This window comes from Hyla sarda, chromosome 6 (genome assembly GCF_029499605.1).
Source record: "Hyla sarda isolate aHylSar1 chromosome 6, aHylSar1.hap1, whole genome shotgun sequence".
NCBI lineage: Eukaryota > Metazoa > Chordata > Amphibia > Anura > Hylidae > Hyla > Hyla sarda.
In genome coordinates this window covers 153,987,271-154,003,239 of record NC_079194.1, presented here as the reverse complement: position 1 = coordinate 154,003,239, position 15,969 = coordinate 153,987,271, and the positions used below count along the sequence as shown (strand labels likewise).

The 15,969-nt window shown below is 43.0% G+C and overlaps 1 protein-coding gene across 6 annotated transcripts in view; it reads right to left on the bottom strand.

The window, feature by feature from the left end:
• ANKAR (ankyrin and armadillo repeat containing) overlaps nt 1-15,969 on the bottom strand; it is a 95,544-nt gene that overhangs the window by 35,033 nt on the left and 44,542 nt on the right. For 4 of the 6 annotated variants that reach the window (XR_008845096.1, XM_056525594.1, XM_056525596.1 and 1 more), the window contains 4 exons: nt 8,439-9,499; nt 5,450-5,628; nt 1,974-2,192; nt 837-974 (listed from right to left, as the gene is read on the bottom strand). Coding sequence is in view for 5 of the 6 variants with exons in the window: in XM_056525594.1 (XP_056381569.1) it covers nt 837-974; nt 1,974-2,192; nt 5,450-5,628; nt 8,439-9,490 (1,588 nt within the window). In the remaining variant the exon portion in view is untranslated. Of the gene's footprint in view, nt 1-836; nt 975-1,973; nt 2,193-5,449; nt 5,629-8,438; nt 9,500-11,255; nt 11,339-15,969 lie in introns of those variants that run through there. The other 2 variants (XM_056525595.1, XM_056525597.1) reach the window with 2 other exon arrangements.

Genomic DNA, 15,969 nt, shown 5'->3' with positions numbered 1-15,969 from the left:
GCTCTTTTGTGAGGAGTAAAAACAACCCCAATAGATTTAGTAAAATAATACAACTTGGGGATAGAGGAGACTGGACTACACCTAACTGCTGGGTAGTATCAAAGTGGATTAGTGCTTGGGCAAAAAGATACTGTATGTAAATTATATGGCACTGTTATTGGCATAGTGTTATAACAATACAATTCCACATTTGCCTCCTTCCAAAAAAAGAAATCGACAGAGGCCACAATGTTTGCGCAGGGACCTCCACTGACAAAAAACACATCGGCAGTAAACAAGAAAATGTATTATCAACTATATTAGTTAGATATAGTTAGTACAGTAGAAAAAGACATTCTACGACGAGACGAAGAGAAAAGTTAGATATTTGAACACTTAGTCCATCTTAGTATGTATAGTCTATGTATCCCCTTTCCTGACACAAATAGATCTGCAGTTGTATAAACTTATACAATACAGTCAAACTGTGCCTTGGTTTGCTGTGTGTCCTGTATAAGGGGACACGTGAAACAGCAATGGAGTGATATGATATACCAAGTTGCCAGTCACGCACTAGTGTAGACCTTTCTGTTGCTGAAGTCTAATTCTGAAACTCTCGCTCTGCTTTCTGTGTGACTGGAGCTCTGCCGCAAGCACCGGATTTTGCTTAGTGCTTTTACTGGACAAGGGGACAAAAGGAACAATTTTACCCAGATGGTCACTGGAGCCCAGCTTTCCAAGGTGCTAATGTTGACATACTAATACTGACTTATGCCTATATGGTACTGTGCCACAGCAGGTCATTCATTATTAGTGAATAGAGTAATTCAGTCAATAAATGGAAAATGCAGGCCTACCCAGAACTGAAGTCGCAATTGCAAGTGCTGCCTCCACTTTAATGCGCTCCGACTGAGAGTGTCGCATCAATGCTATGAGGAACTTCAGCCCCCGGGAACTGGCTACAGCACTCTGGATTTTTCCATGTGGAATAAAGCCTGAGAAAGAGAAGATATTAAAGTAGCACCAGTGATATGTTAGGGGTATACATCGGCAAAGTGGCAGAATGGTATGTTCTGTCGATATCTGAGCATACTGTATACAGTTTTTTTTTTCCCTTAGCTTCATAGCTCAGACTGATGCACTTTTTAGTCCTGAAAAATAAAAATGTATGCTTGAAAATTGACCAATTATCATCACTAGTAGACTACATTCTGTCAGTTGAATGGACCCAGTACATCTACTCCACGTATACAGTATGTCAGCATAATGTTCTGCCAGTATGCCGACATATACCCTGAAAGTAGGCTACTTTTCCTGAATTGAATGTAGAGTAGCCTTATTACACTTATATTTCTGAGTATGGCACAGATGGGTATGAATAGGATATCCTGATAGTTGTCATCCCCTATACATGCTACCAGACACTGACCTGGAGAAGGCTTTAATAACGTACACATATTCTAACTGGGGTTGTGCTCTGTTCTGTTGACTTCTATCTGGTGTTAGCATACAAGTTTGCTTGTTTGCACACATGTCAGTAACTTTGACTGTAAAGCTGACAGGCGCTGTTTACTTTTCCGAATAACCATTTCAACTTAGATTTATCTTTTACAGAAGAGGTTTGTGAAACCATTGAGCACCAAACGTGTGTCACAACTCAGCTTTCATTTTTCAGTTGTGCTGTAACTGGTTGGTATGGACAACAGATTTGTCCATACCTAATGGTCATGAAGTCTGCAAAATTTAATATATAAACTATACAATATGCCAAATAATATTTCTATGTAGTCTACTCTAATCTGAAATCCACTTCCTGTTTTATCAGGCTCAGGTGATTCCTTTTTCTCCCCATCATGTTTTACCCAACAGCTCTGTTGGATTAGGGCACAGCTGTGACTAGTAACCTTAGCCTATCTGCCATCCAATAGGATAGCCAATGCCCCCCCCCCCCAATGCCCAAAGCCCAAAGCCATCTCTGAATGAGGTCTACATACCAACACCAAGACAGATATGCTGCAGGGCTTGTATTGCACTAAGAACGACATCCTCGCGGGGAGATCTCAAGAGGCGTACAAGATGGCGGGCCCCATTTACAGCCATCACTGCATTCCTCAAGTCATAGGGTCCCTGCAGCAAGACGCTCAGTCCTCTGGTTCCAACCAAATTTAGAATGTAAGAGGGAGAGGAAAGAAATTCAACCAACAAAGATACACCTGGAAAACAAAAGGTTTTAATTCAATAATTTAATGCCATTGCCCAGAATCCCTATGCAGAGACCTATGGACTTGGTAGTGATTTTGGTCATTGTTTGTTTTGAACCTGTGTGTGCCAGAAAAATGGTAAAGGTAAAACATATGGAATTGTATTATACATGTATAGAAGAAAGAGACCTGGCACTACTAGTTCACACACTGCGCACCCTTATCTCGGTTAAGACACATAAAGGCAGCTGGTCCAGCCCAAGCAACACTTACAGGTGGTGCAATCTTGGTCACAGAGCAAAGTCCAAGTGCAAATATACGTATTTAGAAAGAAAGACCAATGCACTCACCACTATTTGGAATTGTATTATATTTCTCATGTCAAGGAAAGAGTGTGCTAGTGTGTGTGTGTGTGGTGGGGGCGCAGTAATCAGACCACAAGTGACAAGATGACAAAGCTGCATGTGACAGGGTAATGGTCATGATTAGAGATGAGCGAACGTTTGAAAAATTCGATTCGACCGATTTGCCGAATTTTAGTTCGATCCATGGCTATTTCTGGACTACAGAGAGCCTCAATAGGGGTGTAGAACACTTTGTTTTGTTCTAACATGCATATGGAGTGTGCTTGGGTAGTGAAATAATACTGTTATTCAGAATGACATGCAGATTACAAGCATCGCTTTTAGAATCACTGCCGCAGAGTAGTACAATAGTACACTACTTAGATGTAGGTATGTGGTATGCACTTATGAGGGCAGAAAAATGCGCTACTGTACGCTTTTAAAAATATTTTAATAAAACACCAGCTGGTGATTACTTTTGCCTGGACTTTCACAGTATGTGGGCCCTTGACAGATTACCAGGTACAAAATAGAACACTACTTAGATGTACCGATGTGGTATGCTCTTATGAGGGCAGAAAAATGCGCTACTGTACACTTAAAAAAACGTATTTTAGTAAAACACCAGCTGGTGATTACTTTTGCCTGGCCTTTCACAGTATCTAGGCCCTTGACAGATTAACAGGTACAAAATAGTACACTACTTAGATGTAGGTATGTGGTATGTACTTATGAGCGAAGAAAAATGCACTATTGTACACTTAAAAAATTATTTGAGTAAAACACAAGCCAGTGATTACTTTTGGCTGTCCTTTCACAGTATGTAAGCCCTTGACAGATTAACAGGTACAAAATAGTACACTACTTAGATGTAGGTATGTGGTATGCACTTATGAGGACAGAAAAATGCGGTACAGTACGCTTAAAAAAACGTATTTTAGTTAAACACCAGCTGGTGATTACTTTTGGCTGTCTTTTCACAGTTTGTAGGCCCTTGACAGATTAATAGGTACAAAATAGTACACTACTTAGATGTAGGTATGTGGTATGCACTTATGGGGGCAGAATAATCCGGTACAGTACGCTTAAAAAAAAAAAATGTTAGTAAAACACCAGCTGGTGATTACTTTTGCTTTGACTTTGACAGTATGTAGGCCCTTGACAGATTAACAGGTACAAAGTAGTACACTACTTAGATGTAGGTATGTGGTATGCACTTATTAGGGCAGAAAAATGCGCAACTGTACGCTTAAAAAAAAAAGTATTTTTGCACAACACCAGCAGAACACAACAGTGCTGCAGCACAAAAAAGCTGTGCACTCTGTCAAACCCTATTAGGAATGGACTGCTGGGCGTAACACTCACATTTCTGAAGACAGGAAACCCGGTGGATGTGGATCCGCTGGACCTGTGTGACAGATGCCTCGAACCTTACCAAGGAGCGGAGTCTAAGGTGCCGCTGGTTTTCACCAGAGCCCACTGCAAAGCGGGATGGACTTGCTGCTGCAGGCGGAACCCAGGTCGCTACCCCTAGCACGGCTCGACCACACAGGCGGCTGAGGAGATGCTATGCACAGGAGGGATAAGGCAACTTGTAGTCTGGATAACAGAAGGTCAGGGCAGGTGGCACAGTAGCATAGTCAAAGTGAAGCAGGAGTTCAGTAGGTAGGCAGCAGAGGAGCAAGGTCAAGTCACAAGAGCTAGAGATCCGATACACGGCAAGGCAATACAGAGGAATGCTTTCTCAAAGGCACAAGGCAACAAAGATCTGGCAGGGAACTGAGGGGGGTGTAGGAATTTGTAAATGAGCCACAGGTGGATTACACTAAATGGCGTACTAGCCCTTTAAATCTTAAAGCTCCGGCGCGCGCGGCCTAGGGGACGGGGGACACGCACGCTGAAGCAGAGAGGCAGAGGCGGGAAAAACACCCGGAGAGTGACGGACTTGGGCTCGCATGTGGGCGCGTCCTGCGATGCGAGTCCCAGCCCCTTCAGCAGCAGAAGGTAAGGGGACCATGCGCACATGGCCAGCGTGTGTGGCCAGAGTGCATAACGTAACACTGGGTATTATACTGTCTACAGACTAGTATAACCAGAAGATGATTTGTTGTGGAACAAAGACACAGAATTGCACTGAAAAATTATTCCTCCATCCTCTGCTAAGGTTTATGAAGTTGAGGCAGCTTGTTGAAATGTATGAGGCAACACACAGCTATCTGCCCCTCTCTGTAATACAATGCTGAAGAAAGTGACTGGGAGTTTAATGCCTTTTCAGTGAAAAAAACACTGCTCTCTGTCCACCAGAACGCTGATGTGACTAGGATGTGAAATGCTGCTAGAATGAGCTTTTCTGTGTAACGCACACAGGGATGTCCATCCTATCTCTCTGCAGTATAATGAATGATATGACGAGCCGATTATATAGGGCTGTGACATCACAGGGGTGACTGGCTGCTGATAGGCTGCATCCTGCATGTGATTCAGGGTCATCCCGCCTACTTTACTTCCCGCCTTCCCAGCTTTCCTTGCCCCATGTCCTCACATGTGGATCCGCCATTTTAAATACCTGCCTGGACAGCAGAAAATGGAGTTTAATTAAGCGATTTGCGCGATAAAATCGTGGTGGTATTCTCATTCGTTGCTAATCGAATATTTCAAGAAATTTGTAACTTATTCGGGTTCGTCAACTTTGATTCGCTCATCTCTAGTCATGATGTGAGGAGGAGAATGGAGTCAAATGGGACATCGAGGAAGCAAATATGACGACACTTGATAGTCTTAAATTATGTGGAATTACTGGTGGTGCCTTCCAGAAGCTCGCTGCACATAATCCACCATTCATGATCAGGACACAGAACACCCACAAGTCCTGGCGCCTTATATAATGAGATAAATACAGGTTCCAAAATGTCACCTGATACTGACCTATTCTGGCTGCCACCATTCTCTGAGTTTCTGTATCAAGTCCTGACAGGGCCCACAGTGTCTTGGCAATGGCTTCATGTGTTAACTGGGACTTGCTTCTTTTCAGCAGTTGTATGAGCGGAGAGAAGTTGTTAGACTGAAGAACTTTCGTCTGAGCTTGAGGATTCCCTTCCACTAGTCTAGAGAATAACCATCAACATATATGTATTAGCACAGCCTTATGGAAATACAATCTCTCTGTAATAAACAATTCTGCAACTTTCTGATAAACTTTGTGCTCTGTTTGCTGTCAGTGAATCACAGCATTTTTGTTTACAGTCAGAAGCTGAAGACCCATACAGATTTAATATATCTTATAGTTAAAGATTTAATAAAAATTTCCATTATCTATAAGCAAAACAAATGAAGTAATGTTCATACTGTGTTTTTCCTTTACATTTGCTGTACTCACTGAAGACATCTACTGATGTACGGTACGTGCCAACCATAAAAGCCTTGTATATGGCATGGTATACAGGGGCCATGCACAGGGGTCAGCATGAACGTTCTGACAAGTCTGTAGCTACGCAGTTCCACCCACAGTAACTGTAAGGCATTGTGTGCTCTGACACCTCATTATCATAGCTAGCATCGGGTTTTTCAGTGATAGTTTTAATTTGTAGCACTGTAGCTCTACTTGGGGTTCGACCAGTCCATTTTTGGTAGGTACTAACAACTGCATATCATGAACACTGCACAGGAACTGCCATATAGTTAATGCTCTGACGCAGTCATTCAGTCATCATAATTTGGACCTTTTTAAAGGCCCTCAGAAACAAGAAAAAATGGGCAAGTGTAAAGTTCTAACACATCAACTTCAAGAACTGACTGATCATTTGCTGCCAAATATATTCTACCTCTTGACAGGTGCTATTGTTCGATAATCAATGGTATTCACTCCCCCCCACCAGTGGTTTAAAGGGGTGTTTTGGGCATTTTTTTTTTATTACTTTGTAATATAACTTTATTAAAATAAACAGTATTATTTATGTGTTATTTCATTTTACAGGTTGCGAACCAACACAGGGGCTCTCAGCTTACACCTATGTTTGTTGTGTCGGGAAGAGCAAGGCTGCTCATGCCTTGGCCCCTAACTTACTCTGTTAGGGTATGTACACATTGAGTAATATGATCAGAATCTCCGCTCGCAGAATTCCGCTAGCTGAGATTCCCTCTGGTGGCGGGCGCCAAAATCCTTCAGCGGTAGAACCTTGCGGCCCTGTGCTGTCACCATTGACAGCAATGCAGTGCTTGAGGAATTCCGCTCAAAGAATCAGGTTCATTCTTTACGCAGATCAATTTCAATGGCGGAATTCTCCACCGCTGATATTCTGCAGTATGAATGGGTCCGCGAAAGACCCATTCACACCAATGGTAATGTTCACAGAGCGAATTTCCGGCAAGCAATTCCGCGAGAGGAATATTCTACTCAAATTGCTCAGTGTGAACATACCATTAAAGTGCTGGGGTGCACACAGTACTACTGACACAGAACCTTCCCTTGAGTATTGTATATTCTAATGCATTAGAATATACAGTACACCAGGGAGACCCTGTATCACTAGCGCTGTGTGTGCGGCAGCCTCTAGCAAAGTGAGCAGGGGGGGGGGGGGGCATGAGCATCTCTGCTGTTCCAAACACAAACATAGGTGGCAGCGTAAGTGACAGAGAGCCTCCCCCCAGTGTATTGTATATTCTTATGTATTACAATACACAACACACTAAGGGAGGCTCTCTGTCACTAGTGCAGGTCTTGAAAAGAGAGGGCAAGCAGGGACCAGAGCATAAGCAGGTCTGCAGTTCATGACACAAATGTGACGGCTATTACTGCTATCACACAATGTAAAAAAGTAAACACAAAGGTTTGTACACTTTTTCAAATAATTTTAAAATACAAGGTTACCTGGAATGAGCTTCCAGATCTAACCTGGAATAAGCTTTTGCTATGGTTCAAGGTGAAAAAAAAATGTATGATGTGTAAATACCATTGTAAATACCCTGCGCCTATTCCTTGGAGCTGTTAATCCACTCCCGTGTATTGTGCACATATTAGCAATACATTATGCAGCTACAAATGGACAAGAATCCTGTATGCTTGGAGATTAACTGTTCTGTGAGGAAAATATCCATTAAGTAGTAACAGTTGCAGTAGACTTGGGAAATTTACTTGTTAAATTAGCCAAACACAATAGAGATATTTTTGCATTAAATAAAACCCTCATATAGTGCTGGGGCCACAAAAGAAAGAAAGAAAAATTACTTACCATCCCCTAGTACTCCGCAGGTCTGATTGAAGCTCCTGTTTTCTTCACTTCTATACCTCTACTGCTCCTGTCTAGTCTACATCTGAGACAAGAGCTCGGAGCAAGACTTGCCAGTCTGCCGCAGCAATGTCCTGTCTGGGATGCTGATTCCAAGCTATTATCTTGGAAGCAGGCAGAAGTGATAATTATGTTTTTTTTCCACAAATATTTTTTTTATTTTGCTTGGCAGTTTAAAAAACATTTAAGATTTCCATATAGCAGACCAGGGGGGTTCCCATCTGCCCTGCCATTTCATTGGTAGTTACGGACTGCCAATGGGCTTACAGAGGTACCCTGGTCACTGTTGACCACAGAATATAAACTGCTAAGACTAAAGGTACCTAGAGCTTGAGCTTGGTTGTTATTAGACAGCAGAGCACGCAATATACTAGGCACAGAACATCAGTGCAACAATTAGACTAGGCTGCCACAAAGGCAATTTAGTGATTGCCAAAAAAGGGTTAATGGGTAATAAGTTACTGGTCACACTATGTCATCCTTTGACATTGGTCTATGTTATCCCAACAGTGTACAAGTTCTCCAAGTTCATCTGACCCCTGCTATTGGCCAATGGGGACATCATGCATGTACAATTTGGACCCCATAGTTGGTCAAAATGAAATACATTTCTGTGTTAGTGGTATTACCTGTAAATAGTTTTTACTGCAGACATCAGGACTTCTCTCTTCTGGGACTTTAGAAGTTGATGAAGACATAAACCAATGTTCTCACTAAGCAAAATGTTTTGGTTGTTTAGGTTTCCTTCAGCAATACTGCCAATAGCTTCACTCCAAGTTAACATTAAGGAGTTTGTTTGACAAGTTTTAAAGAATTTTACCAAGGTACCAAGAAGACCAGCTTCTTTGCCAATAGTGTCCTTACATACTGCTGACACAGCTGCCAGATGGTCCAAGACATTTAAAATGGACTGCAGGACATCTTCTTGGTTCCCTTGCCCTAAACTAGAAACCACTTTATTGAGTGCTGGAATGACAGTGGCCAAAAGGTCTTCTTCAAAGTCTTTATCTGTTGCCAGTTCACATATACAGCCCATAACTGCAGGCAGGAGAAGTGCCGAACTACTGAAGATTAGAGATACAAAAACCTGAAACCCTTCAACCTCCATCATCTTTTTCCTCACATTCTTATTCCCCAAGATAGGTTTTAACACGTTTAAAGTCTGTATCTTGACATTCTCAGCAATGCTTTTCTTAAGCACATCAACCAATTGAAAGACCAGACCTTCGTCTACAAAATTACTTAAATGACATATTGACTCTTGATCTTCGGCTAGACTTGTCAATTTTGAGATGATAAAACAAGCTCGGTTGACACCATCTTCTGAGTCTTGGTCTACAAGGGCTACTAGTTTTTTATACACATTTAAATTCTTATTATGAAGACTTATAAAGTATTTGATAAGGTTGACGTGGCCAAAAAGAGTGGAGATTTCTATTACTCCCTGTCTGCACGTGTTCAGGTATGTGACATCAGCTCCATGATTGACCAATAGTTTGACCATTGGTCCACTACCACGGGCCACAGCCAAAAGCAAAGGAGTATTTTGAAGAGTATCATTGGTCTTCTTCTCGAGGTGTTCATATCCTGAAGATTCAATAAGGCGTTCCACAAGCGTAAGATGGTTTTTAAAAGTTGCATGATGAATAGGAGACCACCCAGAGTCATTCATGGTTGCCATATTTTGTATCTGTAACACAGAAGAATTCCTAGATATTGTCAATATGCACACCTTATAAATTGAACAATGGCGTAAGGACCCTAATGGTGTCATATACAGTGGTGTATGCTGGATAAAGAAACTTAAAATACCTCAACATGATGACCATTATATGCCAGCAATACAGTTAAAAGAGATGCATGGTAAGTGCCTCCTTGCATATGCTCCTGGTTCTAAATACAGTATAAAGGGGTTAGATTGCTAAAAGTATCTCAAACAATTATACGAGAACTTTACTGGCCAGTAACAATTAGATAACAGACGGTTGCACACAGAACTTATAAAAGCCCTGATGGGAATGGAGAAAAAAACATTTAGAAGTTCTGCTGCGTCTCTGACTCACGACTTTTTGTTTATGTCCTTGCATTTACATCTTGTGTGTCACTTATGTGCAGCCTATTGTCAGACTATAAGTGCCTTTCATAAGCTAAGCGGGGAATGCATCCTTGAACCAGGTTTATAGTAGTCAAAAAGAGTATTACATTATACTGGCATAGACACATTTTCAAGCTCTCTGCATAAACACAAGTGGTTTGGAGATTGTCACTTACAATAAAACAATGTAATAATTTTACTAGTTGCTTTAGGGTACATTCAGATTTTCGCAGCGTATTTGTCTGCGGATCTGCCACTGAAGGACCCTCTGTATTCTGCCTTTATATGTGCCTGCTCGGAGCGGCAATACGCTGCAATACGCATGCACGGCGACTCGCACATTGTAGTGTGTCTGCTTGGAGCGGCGTATTGCCACTCTGAGCAGGTACATTTAAGGGCACCATACAAAGGTCCTTCAGTGGCGGATCTGCAGCGTAAAATACGCACGTGTGAACGTACCCTTAAAGGGATTATCCAGCAATAGAAACTCATAGCTAGCTTCTTCCAAAAACAGCACCACATCTGTCCAAAGGTTGTGTGTGTTATTACAACTTGGCTCCATTCAATTCATTGTAACGGAGCTGCCATACCACACACGACCTGCAAACATGTGTGGTGCAGTTTTTTTGAAGAAATTAACTTTTTCTTTTTCTAATGCTTTCTAACTTCTAACTTTTTCTAATGCTGGATAACCCCTTTAAAATTAAGAATGTTTTTCTGTATCCCTAAATCCATGTTTAGGGTACATGTATGTGAACGTACCCTTAAAAAATATATATATCTTGCCAAAAATAATGGCAAGTTGTTAACCAATGTGAGTTTATTAATTAATGGGCATTGGAAGGAGTACTACTGCAACCAGGTCACTACTCCTGAGGTCTTTTTGAGACATAAGAACTAGAGATGAGCGAACTTACAGTAAATTCGATTCGTCACGAGCTTCTCGGCTCGGCAGTTGATGACTTATCCTGCGTAAATTAGTTCAGCCTTCAGGTGCTCCGGTGGGCTGGAAAAGCTGGATACATTCCTAGGAAAGAGTCTCCTAGGACTGTATCCACCTTTTCCAGCCCACCGGAGCACCTGAAAGCTGAACTAATTTATGCAGGAAAAGACATCAACTGCCGAGCCGAGAAGTTCGTGATGAATCGAATTTACTGTAAGTTCGCTCATCTATAATAAGAACAATGGCTGCCTCAGTAGGTTTTATACTGTAAATAGATGTAGTTTGGTACGATAGTATTTATTGCCACCTAGGAACACTGCACTATGAGGGCAGCATCCATTGTGAATACTGGGCAGCACAGTATGAATCTTTCAGTGCATAAATTAGATAAGCAAACAGGTCTCTTACCTGGGTTCAGGTCTTGTATTTGGGATGTACAAGGAAGATAATAAAGGCTCAGATCAGCCTAATGTCCCCAGGTTCATCCTGTGCAGGATCTTGTAGGAAATGACAAACTCTGCGAGCCCATGGTGCAGTGAGCAGAGGGAGTGTCAGAGCCTTTATTCTGTGTGTACAGGGCTGTGCTGGATTACACAGGCTCTTAGCAACTTCACATGTGCACTCCAAAAAATGCAGATCCAAATCACGCTCACATATCATATAAAACTTTTGTGGAGGACACCATAAAATCTACAAATAAATCTGCACCATTTACATGTGGATTTCACTGTTGATGTATGCGAAGATTGTCACTGTGGGTGTCACTCACTTCATTAGAATAAATAAATTCTATGTTGTCTCAGTAGTCTTGGCATTATAGCCCATTGTTCATGGGCCTTCAACAAGTGACAGATTATAATATTTTTTTTTTTAAAGCTGTTTTTTTTTTTTTTTTACTTGAAAAACAGTACAAAAAACAAATGAAGAAGTTTTATTTAATTTTCTTTTCTATCCTGCCCAGACACACATAATGGATTATTTTGTAGACTGCACACTATACTAAGATATCTTTGGCCACTTACTTTTCAAACCTATTCTCACCCTATAGCAACACAATCGCCATCTTTTAATATTGCCACCTTGCTATTACCACCAATAACATGCTGATAAATATCACATCAGAAGTGTAAGTACAAAATAATGGTCTCCCCATGCCCCCAGCCTGTCAAACAGATTGCTGCTTATAGATCCCCTCTCAAACAGACTGCAGCCACTGATAGCCCCCCCTCTCTCACCTACCGTATATACTCGAGTATAAGCCGAGTTTTTCAGCACGATTTTTCGTGCTGAAACCCCCCCCCCCCTCGGCTTCTACTTATACTTGGCTTAAACGCCCCCCTTGGCTTATATTCATGCGCAACGTCCCTGTGCGTCATCGTTAAGGCAACATCACTAGTCCTGGGCCGAGCCTGAAGCGCGGAGAAGAGGCCCCCCCGGTGAAAATGGACAGCCCCGAACGACTAATCCTCCCTACCGGACGGTCCCTGAAGCATAGATGGCCCGGACCAGTTCACCCTAACTTCCCGCCGAGGGGTGGTGAGTACAAAACAAAAGGGGGGGCTGCATGATGACGAAGGCCGCAGTGGTCTTCAACCTGCGGACCTCCAGAGGTTTCAAAACTACAACACCCAGCATGCCCAGTTGTAGTTTTGCAACATCTGGAGGTCCGCAGGTTGAAGGCCACTGAAGAAGGGATTGACAGGCGGTGATGATGAAGGGGGGGGGATGATGATGGGGGTCTGGATTATTACATGGGGGGATAATGTATTTCCCACCCTAGGCTTATAGTTAAGTCAATAACTTAAAATTAGGGGCCTCGGCTTATATACGGGTCGGCTTATACTCGAGGATATACGGTATACTGCAGCTCATGGCTCCCCTCTCCAACACAGACTGCTGCTCATGGCCACCTTTGCTCACAGAAACTGCAACTTGTGACCCACCTCTCTCACACCTCTACTGCTCATGACCCTCTCATGAAGACTGACGCTATTGGGTCTCCCTATCTTACAGGGACTGCTATGTATTGCCCCTCTCTCTCTAAGGATGCATTCACACCAGGTTTTTGCAATACAGTTGCCTTATACGTTTTCAATCTAAAAACTGTATGCCAAACGATACATCCGGTTGCATCCGTTTTGTCCCTTTTTTTTTCCAAAACCGTACCCATAACCGAAGCCTACCATGGTTTTTGGTCTGGGTGAAAAACCATATTGAAACTGTATACGTTTTTTTTTTTTTTTTAACATGGGAGTCAATGGGAACCATAGAGAACCGTATGTGCGTACGGTTCCATCCGGTTTGCACCAAATGTTTTTTTTTACTTTGCACATGTGCAGTGCACTGCGAAAGTTTTTTTTTCTTGGAGTTTCAATCAAACAAGTGAAATTTAATTTATAATGGAGTGAAAAGTTAAAAACGTATACTTTTTTTTTCTTTAAAAACAAATGCAATCGGACATCATTTTTCAAACCATATACAATTTTAACTGTATACGGGTTAAAATTTGTACACACGTTTTGATACAGTTTAGTAGGGTTTTGAGGACTTCGTTTTTCATCAAAAACCTGATACGGAAACTGTATTGCAAAAACATGCTGTGAATGCAGCCTAACAAAAAAAAAACTTAGGCTTCCCTCACATAGACTGCAGCTACCCCAATATAGTCTACTGCTTGGAATCCACCATGCATGTCTAGTTTTATGCCTCCCTTTCTCCCAGATGCCTACATGCTTCCCTATATTAACTTTCAGTAATGCAATAACTAGAGCTGCCTGTAGAACCTTTGATGAAATCACCAGGTAGGTCCAGCTGGTATTCAGGCGGGAGGCATTTTGGATCCTCCGTCTGGATACCAGATTCCCCCGAGGACTCAATTACAAAAATTATCTCATGTAACTTTTTTTAAACGGAGATCATACTATTGATACTGCTGTGATGTTATATATGATTTTGGACTTTTTCCATAATTTTTTTGTTTTGCTTCTCCTTCCTCACCTGTTCTACTATACAGGTGTGAATTCTCACACCAAGTTACTTAAAGGGGTATTCCGCCCCTAGACATCTTATCCCTTATACAAAGGATAGGGGATAAGATGTCAGATCACCGGGGTCCCGCTGCTGGGGACCCCGCTATCATTACTGCGCAGAGCGAGATCGCTCTGCACTTAATGACGGGCAATACAGGGGCCAGAACATCGTTACGTCACGGCTCCGCCCCTCGTGACATCACGGCCCACCCCCGTCAATACAAGTCTATGGGAGGGGGCGTGGCGGTCGTCACACCCCCTGCCATAGACTTGCATTAAGGGGATAGGCCATGATGTCATGAGGGGCGGAGCCATGACATCACGCTGCTCAGGCCCCTGTATCGCCCGCCATTATGCACAGAGCGAACTCGCTCTGTGCAGTAATGATAGCGGGGTGCCGCAGCGGCCATCCCCGGGGTCCCCAGCAGCGGGACCGCGGCGATCTAACATCTTATCCCCTATCCTTTGGAAGGAAGAGGAAAGTATAGGAGGGGAGGGGGGGGGAGGGGGGGGGGATAAGGACGACGTCAATGGTTGACCTGGTGTAATAGCCACGGAGACCAAATCCGTAGAAATTTATCATGCGTTCTGTTCGCTCTATGGGACATCTCCTCAAATTGACAGATCTGATGGACCTTAGCCTTCCACTCGATCAGGGAAGGTGGGGTAGGACTCAACCACTTTAAAGGTATCAAGGACTTTGCGGCCGCTAGCAGGTGAGTTAACAAGAGGTCTCTGTGAGGACGGTACAAATCGGATGGTCTACCTAGGATAACCATCTCTGGGTTAAGTGTAAGCGAGGTATGCAAAATAGCATTAATTTCTCCCTCAATCTCCAGCCAATACCCAGCTATGGTGGTGCAAGTCCACCATATGTGGGTGTGGGTGCCCGTGTGTTTCTCACATCTCCAGCAAAGCCCGGAGGAGGAGAGACCATGAAGGTGTAAGAACTCAGGAGTCCTATGCCATCTAGACAGCAATTTGTAATGCATTTCTCTCAGTCTAATACATCTGGAGAAGCCTTGGGAATGAGTGAGAATGTATTCGGTCTCCTCGGTGGAGAGAGAAATGTTTAGCTCTCTCTCCCACGAGATGAGATAGGTTGGTTTAGTGGTCGTCAAAGTATCAGCTAGTAGTTTCCTGATAGAAGATAATTTGTGTAGTCTCGCTGATTGAACAGTGAGAGATCTCTCGAATTCAGTGGGCTCTCTAAGCCTTCCCACTGTTCGCAAGAAAAGCGTACAGCAGTGTTTCATGTGTTCTAGGTGAAGGAAGGAGAGACGGCAAGAGGGTAGGAGTGATCGAAATTCAGCTGTTGTCGGAACCCTTCCGTCCACAAAGACCTGTTCGACTGTATAGGAATTTAATTTCTCCCATAGAGTGGAATATGTCGAGTAGTTACAACCTCCAATCAACGGTATCAGACCAGCGGGGAGAATAGGAGAGACAGGAGGGGAGAGAGCTGGAGCTAGAGAGTGCCAAACAGATGAAAGACCAAGAAATAGGTGGGAGTAGGATGACCGAGAGAGATGTTTGTGTTTGGTGACCCATAGCGCTTTGATGAAGTCTTCTCCACAAACCCAACGGGCCCACTCCCACTCAGAAAAGTGATGTGAGTCGGAGGAAGTCCGGAGATGCGGTTGGGAGTGAATCCATCTTCTAAGCTGTATTGTTTTGTAAATAGCTGAAATATCGGGAATCCCTATTCCCCCTTTAACAGATGGTTTGGACAAGAGAGAGTGTGCTAATCTAGGTGTTTTGTGTTTCCATAAGTATGAAGAGAGCAACTTCCTGATCGCAGAGAAGAAGGCTGGGGGAAGGGCTATCGGAAGCATTTGGAGTTTATATGTTATTTTGGGAACAACATAAGTCTGGAGGACATTCCTCCTTCCTATCCAGGAGATGAGGGGAAAGTCATATTCCTTCAATAGGGCTTGGATATCCTCCACTAGAGGTTTAAAGTTAGCATTGTACAGTTCAGCTAGTGTAGGAGTAACGCGAACCCCTAAGTACTTCAGGGAGGAAGGCGCCCACGGGAACGGGGAGAGCAGTTTGAGGTCTTTGACTCTTGCTGCTGGGAGAGAAATATTTAA